The sequence below is a fragment of the Colletotrichum navitas genome (assembly GCF_030913465.1).
Source record: "Colletotrichum navitas strain CBS 125086 chromosome Unknown LY79scaffold_2, whole genome shotgun sequence".
NCBI classification, from domain to species: Eukaryota; Fungi; Ascomycota; class Sordariomycetes; order Glomerellales; family Glomerellaceae; genus Colletotrichum; species Colletotrichum navitas.
In genome coordinates this window covers 412117-426621 of record NW_026850548.1, presented here as the reverse complement: position 1 = coordinate 426621, position 14505 = coordinate 412117, and the positions used below count along the sequence as shown (strand labels likewise).

Here is a 14505-nt window from a genome sequence, read left to right as displayed (position 1 = left end):
CCCAAGCTCAGGTGAGCCGCAAAGTAGAGGCCTACATAGATCAAGTGACGTTCGACGGAACTCTGATCTTAAGTTCCGTCACTCGTCCTCCACAATCCTTTATCAGGTAAGTACCGATAGCTTTCAACCAATTACTCTTGATGAACCCATACTCACTGGCCTCTCTCTCAGCCTCATATCCTCGCAGCATGGCTCCAGGTAAGAACACGGGAGGGGCCAAAAAGAAACAGGACTCTGCTGCTGCATCTCGGAACAAGGCCAACGTTTCTAAGGGTAAAGGCAAAGCACCCAAAGTCAAGGCTCGCGCTTCTGCTTCGAAATCCAAGTCTACAGGACGAACCCAGGCTACGAACAGCGACGGAAGGCACAAGCGCCCAATTCCCCTCGACGAGGAAGGCAGCAGCGATGATGGCACCATCAGACCTACCAAGCGACGCAAAGGGGCCAAAGCCCCCAACCCTCACGACTATCATGCGGTACGTGAGATGCCTCCAGCGCGGGACCATGGTGCGAGCTTTGCAAGAAAGTCGACCGCCCTTTACACATGGGGAGCCAACCCCAAACTTTCCCTTCCGTCTCAACTCAAGACTCAGCCGAAGAAAGCTGAGAGAGCCGTGGCAACTACACGCAAAGAAAAGGCAGCGGTCTACCCTACGAACTCTCCGCAGTCAGGTTTCCAACCTGGTCGTGGCGACCTCTCTTCGAGGATGACCAGCCCCAAGACACCAGACGATGAGAACGCCTTCCCCTTGATGAAGCTTCCCATCGAGATCCGACGAAAGATTTACAAGGAAATTCTCGTTGTCAAGGATCCCATCCGAGTTCGACAAGGTTGGTCCGCAGTCTACCCTCGCAATCGGCCTATGGTCGAGACGAGCATCTTACGAGCCTGCCGCCAGGTCAGAAACGAAGCAGTAGACGTGCTCTATGGCGATAACACATTTCTCTACCTCCTCAGAGAAACCGCCAAATTACCAGCCACCAACATACTGGGTGAGAACGAAATTGTGGTTCATCATCCCTTGATGGCAGATGAGCTTCCCCTTTCAGAATACGAGGGCAGCAGCGAGGACGAGTATGACGAGGACGACCTGCTTCCAGCGGCGCGATCAGCCCGAGACCCCGAAGTCGAGATTGACATCTGCCGCTACGGCCACAAGTTTCGCAATCTCATGATCGTCGCAGAACCGAACCGCTTCGACAAGGGATACCTCTTGAGCATGGCGAACGCCATCGGCGTCTTCCGCAATCTGAAGCCTCTGAGGGCCCGCGTGCATACCATCACCATCGAAATCACACCTATCCGCCAGGTTGATACAGGCGAGATCAGCTTTCTTGACTTTTTCGAGAAGACGTCCGAAGTCATGCGCGCACTCAAAGGGCTGCCCTGCCAGTTCATCCAGGTCCTCGTCAACACAGGCGGCGGCAACCAAGAGTGCATCCGGCTCAACATGAAGTACGCGGCCAGAATCCGGCGCGCGAAGCGCGGCCAGGAGGACATTTGGAAGAACGACCAGGTCATGCAGTCGTACCGCAGCATGAAGGCGGGCGAGACGCAGCGAAGCCTCGAGAAGCTGTCGGTCATGGTTCGTGATATCTGGGAGGGGCCGAACGGACGGTTCGTGGGCTCTCGGGCTGGCGATGATGAGAGCGACGAAGAAGACGATTGGGGTTTTTGAAGGAGAGTAGTTGAGGGGACGGGGGTGCGTATCATCTCGATCGACTCAGTTGGCGCGAGGAAGAATTTGCTTTGGGTTTTGGGTTCACGGGTGTGTATATGCATTTGGGAGGAGATCCCAGGTTAGGGCGATGGCTGCGTCTGATCTCTTCGCATTTGAGGTTGAACGGGTGCGTGCAATAGGCAAGATCGCATCGATCTTCTCCGGGACAGGCGGTCGGGGGGTACTTGGCATGATTTCTTCACATGAAAGCGCTTGGTTTTTCTGAAGGGCCGATTCATTAGGTAGCATTAATATTCACTCCACGAATCTAGACACCTGCGATTTCCATTTCCTTTCCATAGCTTATGGGGGGGGTATATCAAATCATAACTTTCTTGGTGAACGTGCTCTCTCTCTCTCCTTTTCTTTCTTCAACACTCAAGTCTCGACTTGCCCATCATGATGCTGTCGCAGCTGCCGTGGTGATCTTGACCTTGGAGACCTCCAGCGTTTCCGTGTCAACCAGGACGAGCTCCTTGGTCTCGGCGAAGGACGGCACGGTGATGAGCCGGACCTGCTGGCCGTCGCTGCCCTGGATGACCTTTGTCGAGAACTCGGGCTGGCAACCGACGAAGTAGAGGTGGGGGGCGTCCTTCATGACAAAGGGGTCATTGTCTTGGAACGGGTAGGCCCCTTTGGACGAGCGTCAGCAAAGCGTCGAGGGAAAGAAGGGGGTTATAGTGGGGGTTAGTTGCTTACAGAGTGTGTCCGGCGCAGTGGGAGCGCTGCAGCGCCACCTACACATGGCCTCCATCATGCCCAGGCGGTCGTCGCTGTCGACGTACTTGAAGACGTCGTCGACGTTCTGGCCGCCAGTGCCGAGGACCCGCCACCCGTCGACCTCGCCCTCCCAGGGGTTGGTCACGGTGTCGAACCAGCCGGGTTCCTTGGCGCCGGGGGCCGCGCAGTAGGGCCGCGAGCGCGGGAACATGGCCGCGTGGATGGGCTGCTGCGGGTAGCTCGCATTGGCGGGGTCCTCGGCGCCGGGCATGAGGGTGACGGGGATAGAGGGGAGGAGGTCGGCGAGGAAATCGTCGAAGAGCTGGCTGGGGAGGGGGTTGTAGGCGCTGGCGTCGTAGCCGTACTTCTTGTTGGCCGCGGCCCCGGAAGCCGGGTTCGCGGTGGACGTGGAGGAGCTGATGGAGTTCCCTGCGATGATGAGGCGGGAGATGTGGGCGAGCTCGGAGGACTGGGCGGCCGGGGTGAGGGCCTCGCCGAGGAGGAACTCGAGGAGGAGGGAGAGCTCGAGGGCGTAGGAGGCGTCGGAGCCGGAGAAGGAGAGGCCCGAGACGATGGCGATCTTGGACGAAGGCCGTTGGGATGGGTTGGAGGTGCCGGACATGTCGTGGTCTTGGGAGGGGCTGTCGGTGAGGGTCCAGCGGGAGGGCTGCGGGGCAAGGTCCGGGAACTTCACGTCGATGACCTCGAGCTCGCCGTTTGCGTTCTCGATGCCCATGACGCCGATGATTGTGCCGGTGACGAGGTGGATGGACTTGAGGACGTCGCCGACGAGGCGGACGCGACCCGAGTCGTCCTCGAGCATGATGGTGTTATTGTCGTCGTCCGAGTAGTAGCGGTCCGTGGAGACGGGGGCCGAGATCCAGCGCTGCGCGGGGTTAGTCAGTTGCGGCCCTGCGGTGCCGGGATATGAAGGGAGAGACGTACGTCCTTGGACACGTCCTCGAGGATGTTGGGCTTCAGCGCCATGTCCATGTAGACGGTGCCCGTCACCCAGCAGAGCTCGCCCTGGCGGACGTCGAGGACGCGGTTCACGTGCTTGGCCTCCTCGCCGCCGATGACGGTGCCGTCCCAGGCCTCGGCGGCGACGGCGTTGACGGCGGGCTGAATGGAGGTGAGGCGTAGGAAGTACACGTCGGCATACTGCTGCTGGTACGAGCGCTCCTTGGGCAGAGCGAAGGTGTTGAGGGGTTTGTAGTGCGAAGGGGCGCGGACGAGGGTCGTGGAGGCTGCGGCTGCGTCGCTGCGGGCGGGAGAACGTACGGGTTAGATGTTTGGTGGGTTTCTTTGCATATCCATACACGGTTGACTTACGCCGGCTTTTGGAGAAGCGCGGTGGCTTCTTCGAGGGTCACCATGATTTTATTTTACTTTAATTTTCTTCCCTTCTTTTTCGGTCCGGCTTGTGACGTTGCGACTGGAGACTGCTGATGTACCGTTAACGAGGTCAAAGAAGCTCTTGGGCGGTGTCAATGGCTGACGGCAGGGCGTTGAAGCTGGGGTTCGGCATTGCGAGTAAAACCCGGACGCGTCGAAAGAGCTTCGGACCGGAAAAGTCGCGAATTTTGGCGTAAATGGGGTTGGGGCGGGGCGGGGAGGGGTCTCCCGTCTTTGGCGGTCCGGTGGATCGGTTCAGAGACTGGTTCCCGCCTATTATGTCATCCCAGTGCACGGAATGAGGGAATGAGAATGAGGGGCACTGTAATTTTTTCTTTCTTGCTGACAAGTCAAGGAAAGGGCGCGCGGATCCAATTGCCCGCCTGGACCAGACATCCTAGACTTCCCGTGTTATCGCCGCCGGGCGTCCGGTCAGGTCATGACGCCTTCAGTCGTGGGCGGTGTGAATGCTTGGTTGCTTTTCTTCTCAGAGTGCTCTCTATTAACTTTCCTTCCTCACAACCGCACATCAGCCTTCCCCCCCCCCAGGTAATTCGCCTTTCTTCGTGACACCCTTTCTCGCTCTACCTCCCGCATTGTCGAACCCCGCCCCCCCTCCTTCACGCCCACCCATCATGGCCCAGAAATCCCCCACCATTGAGGTGACCAACCTCAGCTACAACTTCCAGGGTTCCACCTCGGGCCTTAAAGACATCTCCCTCTCCGTGCCCTCGCGCTCGCGCACCCTCCTCATCGGCGCCAACGGCGCCGGCAAGACCACCCTCCTCCGCCTCCTCGCCGGCAAGCGCCTCGCCCCGCAGGGCGGCATCTCCATCGCCGGCGTCGATCCCTTCAAGGAAGGGCTCGAGGGCGTCACCTACCTCGGCCTCGAATGGGTCCTGAACCCCATCGTCCGCACCGACATTGGTGTTCTTGAGCTCCTCCGCTCCGTCGGCGGCGATGCCTACCCGGACCGCCGCGACGAGCTCGTCTCCGTCCTCGATATCGACACCGCCTGGCGCATGCACGCCGTCTCCGACGGCGAGCGCCGCCGCGTCCAGCTCGCCATGGGCCTCATCCGCCCCTGGACCATCCTCCTGCTTGACGAGATCACCGTCGACCTCGACGTGCTCAGCCGCGCCGAGTTCCTGGCCTGGCTCCGCCACGAGACGGAGATCCGGGACTGCACCATCGTCTACGCGACCCACATCCTCGACAACCTCGCCGGCTGGCCGACGCACCTTGTCCACATGCACCTCGGCACCGTCCGCGAGTGGGACACGGCCGGCAAGTTCCTCGACGGCGTCGGGGGTGGCACCGGGAACAGCACCCTCGGCGAGCTGGTGCTCGGCTGGCTGCGCCAGGACCTCAAAGACCGCGGCCCGAGGTCGCAGTCCCGTGTTGAGTCCGAGGGCAAGACGTATGCCGCTGGCGGGTACGGGGGCTACGGTGACGAGTCTGACAAGCTGAAATAAGACTGTCGGAGGGCAGGGGACAACCCGCTTGCGGCGGTTGCCTGTGGATCGTGTGGTTCAACAATTTTGCTTTTGCTTTCTTGGGTTAGGAGTGGCGAAACGGCGTCTTGGGCACTCAACTGCTTTCTGGACAGCGTTTTGCGGTCTTTGCCTCGACTGGAGATGAGCACCGGGTCCACTCCGTATAGGTGTCTTTTTCAACTTAGACTACGGGGATATCAGGTAGTCGGTCTCGCATGGGCAAGGATTAGCGGGGGAACGCGCAAGAGGAGAGAACGGAGACGGATACGGAAAGGGTACTCTCAACTGGCCTTCCAGACGGCTTTTAGTTGCATAGACCTTGTTCAACAACGGGCATACATGTCACAGAGGGGGCGGCTTGGTTTCTTTCAGGATTTCCGCGGCTTTCAAGATACCCTAGTCTTCAACCATAAAAGGGGGGCTTTAGATCTGGGCGGAGGAACACTGTCGACTCAACGAGACAGACATACAAACACTTAGATATCGGCGAGATATAGAACGCCAGAAGCACAATTCACCTTCGATGCTGCAGGTCTCTTCTCTCATAAGGGGGGTATCATGACAATATCCATCTCAGGCCGGAAACCGACCAGCCTTTGTTGCCCCGGCGAAGACTGCGCAAAGCCAGTCTTTACGCCACGTTCTTTGAGCTCATGAGGACCTTCATGGTATTCTTCATCAACGCCGGAATGCCGCTTAACCCCTTGCTCTCCAGCGCCCGCAGTACGATTATCCTATACTCAGACCACGTAATGCGCAGGCCTCGCGCTTCGGCCAGCCTCGCCAGACTGTTGGCAGTAACGGGCCCTGCGTGCCGAGTAGAGATGGCGTCCTCGTTCGCGGCCTGCTCACGGTCTTCGAGTTCGCGGACGCACTCGATGGCCTGGAAGCTCAGCAACGGCGAGTACGAGAACCCAAACAGCGTGGGTAGCGCGAGATCCATGCCCAGGTCCTCGACATATCTCTGCAGGCGCAGGGTGACCGAGCGAGCATTGAGACAACCCAGCGCATTCTTGTCGCCGTCATTGAAGGCCTTGCCACGCCAAAGGCAGTTGCAGATGTCCATGAGGAAACCGTTGAAGTGGTTCACGTAGCTCGGGGCGTATATCGTCGGCTGCCGCCTAGACATGGCCGTTTCGAAGCCCTTCTTATACGTGGCTAGAACGGCGCAAAGGCGTGAGACATTGGCGAGAGAGTGGCTGAAGAAGAGGAGGTAGATGAGCTGGGCCGGCGGGTTCGCGATGCGGAGTAGGGGTTGGAGGGTTGGGTCTGAAATGCTGGCGGCGGCTTGTTCGTAGAGGTCGAGCACACTGCCATGAACAGCGACGCTTGGGGAGGCCTGGACAAGGCTGAGGGCAACGATACTTGCGTGCTCCATGACATCATAATAGGCACTGACGGGCGTATCTTTGGGTATCTGATCGATAGACCTCAGGACAAAAGTCCAGCGGCGGATCAAGTTCTGGTAGAGGCTGAGAAGAGCCACCTGAGAGTCGGGTGTGGGAGGGAGGCATTTTTCCAGGGGCTTGAGGACGAAATCGTACAATTCTGTGCTGTGGTCAGCGGCGCACCTGAGTAATCGTCCCGAAGCACTTGCCTTTAAACGCCACCAGCGGTGCGTAATGGAGAATGCTCATGATAGGGTCCCGGGCATCGACGCCGTTCCATGTCGTAAAAAGTTTGGCGAAGAAGCTCAGGAGGACAAATGGGGTTTCCTGGATAGTCAGACAAGCCCGACCACATAAGGGGCATGGAGACACTCACCTTGACGCGCGAAACGTAGTCCGCAAGAACCTCCATTGTTTCCCTGAACAGCTTCTCGTCGGCGTTGCCATTGAGGACGTCCTCGAGAACAGCGTCGATCCAATGGACCACACGTTTCGAGGCTGCATGATCGTTCTTCAAAGCGATAAACTTTTGAAGCAAGGGATCCGCCAACACAGCCGCAAGCTGATTAGGAAGCTCGATCTTTTCAATTGACTGGACAAAGCGATCGGCACTATCAATCTCTTCCAACGTGACAGAGTTCTGTTACGACCGTCAGTCTCGAGATTGTTATGGATTTTCTTGTTGGTCCATCTCACCTCCGTAGCCTCTGAAGTATGGACGGACGGGAGATTATGTGCCTTGCCTCTCCGCGCCTTCAGAGCCAGGTGGTTGACACTGAAGCCATTTCGAGGTTGGCCGGCAGCCTCAGCAGCACGCTGCGAGTGGTCTCTTTGGATCTGGTCAAGCCTCTCCCTCCATTCTGTATCGGGATGCTGCAAAGGTCAGACTAGTTTCCTCAGGCATGTGTTGCTTCCTACCTTGAAGACCGATGCCCTGCCTCGCAGTGCATCGCTGACAATGATTTCGGGATAGTAATCTTTGTAGACCCGCAGGAGCCCTGTCAAGGCTGGATCATTGCCCGTGTTCCTGGAGAGATTTAGTCTGAAACGTAGGGTTAGCATCAAGCAAACTGGCGGTGTGATCAGGACGTCACTTACAATGCTTGGATCCTGAAGGGCCGGACGTGTTTCCGGCGCGTTATCAGGGCGAGCAAATGACACAGTTGCGGTCTGGCCCGCGTTAGCATCCTTCTTTACGCAGTAGGCGATAATTTCTGACCGAATAGCAGCCGTTTCGAGCAGATTGAACAGTACAGCGTATGCTTGCGACAAGACAACCGGCTCCTCGATAACATGATAAACCATGATCAACCATTTGAGCAAGTTAGATTGTAGGGCCAGTGACGGCTTCAGCTCACCGTGCCCTAGGCACCCGACTACCCTCAATACGACATCCCTGGACAGGCGAGTCGCGGGATACAGATTCTTCACCAACGCGTTCAGGCTTGCCTGGTCCAGGTGGCTGGGCCGTGTCAGCAGGTCGATGAGTTCGCTCAGGGGCTCGGGCAACAGCCCTTTGTCATAGGCGAAGGCCGCGATTGTCTCGACGGTAGGCTTAATGCTGGCAGCTCGCCGTTTGGCTGGCAGCTTGGAGGCTGAAAGATGTGTAAGTATGATTGTGTGCTAGAAATGACACGATTCGCAACTCACCCTCGATGACATCCTCAACCAAACGGTGAATGTCCTCAACGCCTTCATCCAAAGACATATCGCCAGTGGGCGAAGCCATTGTGGCCGGCGCTCGTGAAGCCAAGGACGCGAAGGCTCTCTAGTGGCCCTGTAGCCGGCTCTCAAGACGTTTGAGGCTGCAGGCGGGGGCGCAGTGTCGTGATGCCCCTGTAACGACAATGATGCCGAACCGGACAGACGCGTCAGGGGGTCAAGACCAAGGTGAGCGCGTTCAGACCGGAAAAAGAGGGACCGTGCACGGCCCTCATCGGCTTGTCATCCCATGGGTGGAAACGGCCGGGGGGGTGTTATCGTCCCACATTTCAGTGCCTTACAGACCCAGGGCGGAGTACCGGTAGGATGTATTGGTAGGTTCGCAACGCCTGTGGTTCGCTCGATGAGTGCAGCTGCTGCAATAACCAACCAGAGCAGCATCGGCAAGTAATCATCTGCCCTCGCAATATACCTATGTACATGTGCGGGGTTATCTCGGTCAGTGTCAACCAGTGCAAATGTAATGTGTACGGAAGGGGGGATTATTGGCAGATGGGTCTCAATCAGCGAATACACAGTAGGCGAAGTGAGACGGGCCCCTTGGGTTGGTGCGTTGCATTACCATGTTGTTGGTTTGGTGGGTAGTTGGAACCACAGCCAGCGGTTGGAGTCAAGTCGTTTCAAGATCCGAGGGTTTGGCCATTGTGGTTCATGTTGCAAGAAGACGTAGCTGGGGTCGACTATCAGACATGACATTCGGACGACCCAGGACTGCAGAGACGAAGGTGTGGCAAACGTCCAGGCCGTGAGAAGCGCGTATGCCGTCTTGGCCGCCATGGTAAGCTCAAAGACACTAACTAGTGCAGCCGGATTTATGTTCCAAGGCCGGGAATTGGTTTGGGGTCGAAAGAAGAATGAGCTCATGTGAGATGTGAGCTGCAGCAGTAATTTGGAGGGTGGCGATGGGGTAAACTACCTGGCAGTTGGCCTGCCTGTTCACAGTCTTCTCCCCCTTCTTCTTACCTACCCAGGCACTAACCAGGTAGGGTACCCTACCTACCACCCTACCTACCTACCTAGGTAACGTGGACATTGGACATGGACAAAATGCAAGAGCGAGCACACGACAACAACAAAAGCGTAAGGAAGGTGTCATTCATCGTCTCATTTAGGGTTGCACAAAGCGCAATTGTAAGGATAAAAGTGGAACCCCAAATGGAATGTAAGCAAGCACGCAGGTACCTGTACTTGGTTGGATACTTGGTAAAGGCAGCTAAAAACAGATGCATTCATTGTCTTGCCATACATTACCTGCTGGCTCGAGGCTTACGAAGAACTTGGAGGTGACTGACTACCTATACAGATTGATTGCCCAGGTGCCTACCTAGGTAGGTAGGTAGCTAGGTAGGTAGGTAGATAGGTAGGTAGGTAGATAGGTGAGCTTAGGTAGGTAGGGTAGAAACAAGGTACGGAAGTGCAGACGTTGTTCGAGTCAAGCGCGCAGGGTGTGCCTACCTACCTAGGTACCCACCCACCGTATCTGGTACCGTACTATGTACGTACCTACCTACCTAGGTACCAGGCATACTGCTGTATCCCATCCCGCAGGGCCCGTTCCGCAACCAGCTCTCAGTCTTGGTCTTGTCGACATGACATGATCGTCCCGAAATGTGCTTCACTGCACCACAACAACTCCACCATTGTTGGGATTGGTCGGCCTGGCTGACCGGGACACTAGGCGGCTCACCTGCTTTTTTCTCGCCATCTCTGCTTTGCTTGTTGTTCCACAAGCTGGCTAACTAATGCCTCGTCAGAATCCTTCGGCCCCTTCTTGACCCATCACGTCAACCAGACACTTCATCCAACCTCCACCTACTGCTGCAGGACGTCATCCGTGCTTCTCCTCACCCTACAGCTTACTTACACAACTGTTTGTCCATCGAGGAAGGTGTCGCCGTCGTCGTCGTCGTCGACGACGTCTCGTCAGCATCCATCCGTACCCGAACTGTATTTCCACGATCCATCACTGACGTTGCCGCCAGCTCCACCTCACTCACCTGTGCCCAAGGTCATGGTGCGCTGCTGGATGTCTAGTCCACCCCGATTGCCAAATCAATAAGCGGCCGCCGTGCATCACCCATCACGGCCCGGTGTTTCCACAGTCAAGACGACGGATGACGACGAGCTGGGCGAGCTTTGATGTTTATTCACCCTTGTTGCACGGATACACTGTTGCTTGTTCCCCGTCCCTCATTTCACCAGTGCGATACTCCCGGCAAACCCTATGTTTCTGGCCCCGACAAGCATAATTTTAGCCCTGAAGCCTGTTTCTCCTCTCCTCTTGGTTTTTGGCGGGCCTACCCCGGCCCATTGTTGGTTGAGTGGCCCCAGGACCGTGGTCGTGGATGATTAGGGGGTGTCACGGAATCCAGAAGCGCGCTTCGAGTGACCGCTTCGCATGACCGCATCCAAAAGGCATCAGAGGCTGCTATCGCAACTTGCTGCTCGGACGCACTCTTCAATCCCCGCTCCTGAGCCATGGCTCTGGCCCTGGCCCTGACCCTGGCCAACGAAGCAATCTTCTTTTCTCTGCCGTGGGGGTTTTCTCGGGCCGCTACTAAGTCTTGACTGCGTAGTGTCGTATGTCATAGCCTTGGCTCTCTGTCACACGTCGGCCGCCGTGTGGCGGTGTCTGCGTCTGCTTACCCGTCTTACCTCACCTTCTCTAGCTAGCTAGGGATACTGAGGCGCCTCTACGCTGGGCGGAGGATTCTGGACGCCAATTTCGTCTGCAGAAGCGTTTGTGTAACCTCGTGCCTCCACTTCTCGTGTTTTATAGTCGCAAGTGCATGACTCCCCAGGTGGTCAGCATAGTATTGATGTAAATCCCCGTCTTTCTCATCGTTTGGTGATTTCCCTCTCCCGCTTCCAAACCTAGGACGACGGAGATATTGCCGCTCCGTAACGCGTCGGTTACATCGGGATCCATCCATCCTTCCCGCCCACCACTTCTCATTCCATGGGTACACACACACACACTCACGCACACACACACGCACGCACGCACACACTTGCGCTCGCTCGCACACCTACGACCAATCTGCCATCACATCAGTCAGACGGATGTGCCCCAGACCAGACCAGACCAGACCAGGAACCGCGGGGCTCTTGATTTGATTAACCGCTGCCACCAAGACCCACCACATACGGTGAGAGGCGTGGCGGCCCTTGGAGATTAGCCGCTCCCTGTTCGTCTTCCGCTCACCTCTTGTACCACCTTACTCACTCTTACATACACCTTCGCTCAAGTTCGGCATACTCAAGTTATGCATCCCGCCAATGATGCCCCCATGCAGATCCCCTTCATTCAAGATTTTTCTCTCCCTCTCCCCCTCTCCCCTTCGCTCATTTGTGTCCGTGTTCCATCCAACCTGGCGGGCTGGCTGGCTGGCCCTGTCCGCTGAGCCGGTCGCCTCTGCCACACACACTCACACACACACACACACATACCCCCACTCCGGTGCTGCTGCCCCGATGTATTCCCTCCCACACCTATCATGATAAAGATCTGTGTCGAACCCACCAACTTTGACATTCCCGCCTGCTACTAACCGGCCATAGTATGTGCAACCTGTCTTGCTGCTCTCCGAAAATGCGCCTGCTAACATTTAGTCTTACTCTCCCCTCCCGGCTTACACTACCGTAGTCCGGCCGATGTTGTATCTACAGCAATCTTTCCATTTACTGTGTTCATTGAGAACGGTCAAAGACTTTGTTTGCACCTTACATACCGGACAGTGGACGGCACTTATCTCCGTCTTGACCGCTGTTACAGCTTCGCTCAACCGCAACACACCGAATTGCGTCAAATCTGGGGTTTCTATAGTGAACCTTGTCTGACGTCAAACGACTGACATCCCTTCATCTGGTTCATGCTCATCGACTCGCCCGTACTTCCTATCGGCAGTATCATCTCTTATGAAGTGAAAAATCCAGGCTATTGCTAAATCGCTGAGTGGTCACGGCTCTCCTCTACCGGGTCGCATTCATCTGTTCAGGCGGGCCTGAGCAGAAAGGGTGGCTTTGGATTCGTCTCACCACTGCATGTATGGGCTTATTCCTCCCCTGGTAAGAATTGAAGCCTTTGGTCCCGGTATAAAGCTTACTCAACTGGCACAACACTGGTTCGGGCAACCACGCACTAACTTTGAATAGGAATGACCTGAAAGGTGCCGCGTTCTTATATTGCTGCCCTGAGATATTCCCCGGAAATGCGGATCGACCGCCATGCTACGTCCAGAAATAACACAAACCCCAAGCAAAACCTCTCAGCCATGTTGTTGTGGGACCGGCAATACTGTATCCCCTTGAGAAAGATCCTTTCCGAAGACGACGTCATTGTCCTTCTCACGCCCGTTGTCGTGCCTCACGACAGACTCGCAGACAACGACAAGGACCCCTTTGAACCACTGGGCCGTGCCATCGCCTCGAGGCACCCATTAGTCCGACACGTCCCATACACGAAGCGAGGGGGCATCACCAGTATTCACTTTGAGTTTATCAAGAGAGCCAAAGCCATTATATTTGTCATATCAGGGGCTCCTGTAGGCGACGATGTCTCGCAAATCGACTTGGCCGATGCTGCCAGGACAATGGCAGACGAGCGCCCTCAAATCATAGTCGCATGCTGCAACCTACAAGCCTACAACCTGCATGTTGACCATTTTGCCACAATTGTGCAAATTCAAGGCTATTTACCGTCGGAACTCGAGATTGCCGCGTCCGTGATTTTTGGGGATGCTCGACCATCCATGGGACACGCGGTTCCTTTGCAAAATCTTGTCATTACGCCGCAAGTATGGCCGGTTGAGGTTTGCGGTACCGACATGGCACCAATCCACCAGCTTTGGACAGAATGTCTTCCGCCCAAATATCACCTCCCGCAGTATGCACTTGTCCTTCTCCTCCAACGAGATGGTTTTTCCAGGCATTACGTTGTCCGCGAACTCGAGAGTAAGCAGATAATCGGCTTTTGCGCCACGTACACCACGTATCCCGACGGAGGTCAGGACAATCTGCTCGGTTCACTGGCCATCCTGATGGTCAAAAACTCGTACCGAGGGCGTGGGGTTGGTCTGAGTCTTCATGACCACGCGCTCAAACAGCTGCAGAGGACTCGCGGCGTGAATAGACTGCAACTCGGCTCAGCCTTTCCGCGCCTTCTTTATGGCGTTCCCTCCGACTCCTTCTCGGTAGACTGGTTTTCGCGTCGGGGTTGGCAGATGAACGGCGTTCAGCCCGGCCAAGGGCTAGGGGTTTCAGATTGGCTCCTCAAGTTTGATGATATGCCGTTGAAGACCTTCTCGTCAGCTGGACTGACGTTCAGGCGATGCGGCATGGTTGAGTATCACCGGGTTTTGGATATCGTGAGCCGAGATGCGGCCCGCAAGGATAACATGGGGTGGTACGACCAGTACTATACACTGGATGGCACGCCACACATAGAGGATATCATCCTTGGCCTAGAGGGCGACACCATCGTGGTCATTGCTTTGACCTACACTCCCAACTCTGGGAGTCCAGCAGACAACGATATTCCGTGGGCAAAGGCTATTGGGGCCGATGTTGGGGGGGTGACATGCATTTGCATCATAGGTTCGTGACTAAGCTGGGAGACTTTGGCGGTTCTGTTCGCTCACCCCAACTCAGATGATCATCCCGAGATGGTGAACAGCCGAGACTCAGTCATGATCAGGTTGCTCGACACGTGTGTCAAGCTGCTAGCCGAGCAAGGCATGCGGCATATGTTCATCGATGGCGTCAGGGGAGGAGACGCAGGGTTTCGGTCCCTGGGTAAGTGCCAAGCAAACAAGCTGTACTCGGTTTTCTAATTCTGTTATACAGGCTTCCGGGAATGGGCGAGATATAAGGATGTCTGGCGCAAGGTTTGAGGAGAGACGCACTCGTATGTAATACCACACGGTCAACGACTCCTCGTCCGGGCCAAGATGCGGCATGTTGCAATCTGCAGACTCTATAAGCGATCTCAGGAGGCCGTGGAGCCGCTCGGTTCACCTCCTAGGCGGTGAAGTCTGACAACCCGTTCACGACATCTATCTCCCC

The 14505-nt window shown here is 56.2% G+C and overlaps 7 protein-coding genes across 7 annotated transcripts; 4 read left to right on the top strand and 3 right to left on the bottom strand.

Annotated features, from left to right (window-relative positions):
- Positions 1-188: 188 nt before the first annotated feature.
- On the top strand, positions 189-1679 carry LY79DRAFT_683421 (uncharacterized protein; the record flags this gene model as incomplete). The annotated part of the gene is made up of 1 exon (XM_060564611.1): positions 189-1679. One exon carries the CDS (start codon positions 189-191, stop codon positions 1677-1679), a length of 1491 nt encoding a protein of 496 aa, XP_060420011.1.
- Positions 1680-1949: 270 nt separating this feature from the next.
- On the bottom strand, positions 1950-4037 carry LY79DRAFT_535035 (DNA polymerase alpha/epsilon subunit B). Its single transcript, XM_060556485.1, has 4 exons — positions 3774-4037; positions 3387-3702; positions 2421-3327; positions 1950-2354 (listed from the first exon to the last, which is right to left on the bottom strand). Exons 1-4 carry the CDS (start codon positions 3815-3817, stop codon positions 2119-2121), a joined length of 1503 nt encoding a protein of 500 aa, XP_060420010.1. The 5' UTR covers positions 3818-4037; the 3' UTR covers positions 1950-2118.
- Positions 4038-4471: 434 nt separating this feature from the next.
- Positions 4472-5311, top strand: LY79DRAFT_504878 (ABC transporter; the record flags this gene model as incomplete). Its single annotated transcript, XM_060553553.1, has 1 exon — positions 4472-5311. The coding sequence occupies one exon, from the start codon at positions 4472-4474 to the stop codon at positions 5309-5311; it is 840 nt and encodes a 279-aa protein (XP_060420009.1).
- Positions 5312-5357: 46 nt separating this feature from the next.
- Positions 5358-5888, top strand: LY79DRAFT_140475 (uncharacterized protein). The gene has a single exon (XM_060550950.1). The coding sequence runs from the start codon at positions 5474-5476 to the stop codon at positions 5810-5812; it is 339 nt and encodes a 112-aa protein (XP_060420008.1). The 5' UTR covers positions 5358-5473; the 3' UTR covers positions 5813-5888.
- A 75-nt stretch (positions 5889-5963) lies between these two features.
- Positions 5964-8449, bottom strand: LY79DRAFT_504334 (Mis6-domain-containing protein; the record flags this gene model as incomplete). The annotated part of the gene is made up of 8 exons (XM_060553500.1): positions 5964-6885; positions 6926-7047; positions 7097-7360; positions 7417-7593; positions 7639-7762; positions 7819-7890; positions 7940-8315; positions 8371-8449. 8 exons carry the CDS (start codon positions 8447-8449, stop codon positions 5964-5966), a joined length of 2136 nt encoding a protein of 711 aa, XP_060420007.1.
- Positions 8450-8873: 424 nt separating this feature from the next.
- On the bottom strand, positions 8874-9429 carry LY79DRAFT_140435 (uncharacterized protein). Its single transcript, XM_060550949.1, has one exon. The coding sequence runs from the start codon at positions 9304-9306 to the stop codon at positions 9001-9003; it is 306 nt and encodes a 101-aa protein (XP_060420006.1). The 5' UTR covers positions 9307-9429; the 3' UTR covers positions 8874-9000.
- Positions 9430-12716: 3287 nt separating this feature from the next.
- Positions 12717-14045, top strand: LY79DRAFT_586158 (acetyltransferase; the record flags this gene model as incomplete). The annotated part of the gene is made up of 1 exon (XM_060560591.1): positions 12717-14045. One exon carries the CDS (start codon positions 12717-12719, stop codon positions 14043-14045), a length of 1329 nt encoding a protein of 442 aa, XP_060420005.1.
- Positions 14046-14505: the final 460 nt, after the last annotated feature.

Bases quoted from the DNA above. Each gene is read 5' to 3' on its own strand.
- LY79DRAFT_535035 (XM_060556485.1), bottom strand. From the start codon at position 3,817: ATGGTGACCCTCGAAGAAGCCACCGCGCTTCTCCAAAAGCCGGC. The intron at 3,703-3,773 runs GTAAGTCAACCG...TCCCGCCCGCAG, and splicing joins GCGCTTCTCCAAAAGCCGGC to CGACGCAGCCGCAGCCTCCA. The intron at 3,328-3,386 runs GTACGTCTCTCC...AACCCCGCGCAG, and splicing joins TCGAGGACGTGTCCAAGGAC to CGCTGGATCTCGGCCCCCGT.
- LY79DRAFT_140475 (XM_060550950.1), top strand. From the start codon at position 5,474: ATGAGCACCGGGTCCACTCCGTATAGGTGTCTTTTTCAACTTAGACTA.
- LY79DRAFT_140435 (XM_060550949.1), bottom strand. From the start codon at position 9,306: ATGAGCTCATTCTTCTTTCGACCCCAAACCAATTCCCGGCCTTGGAAC.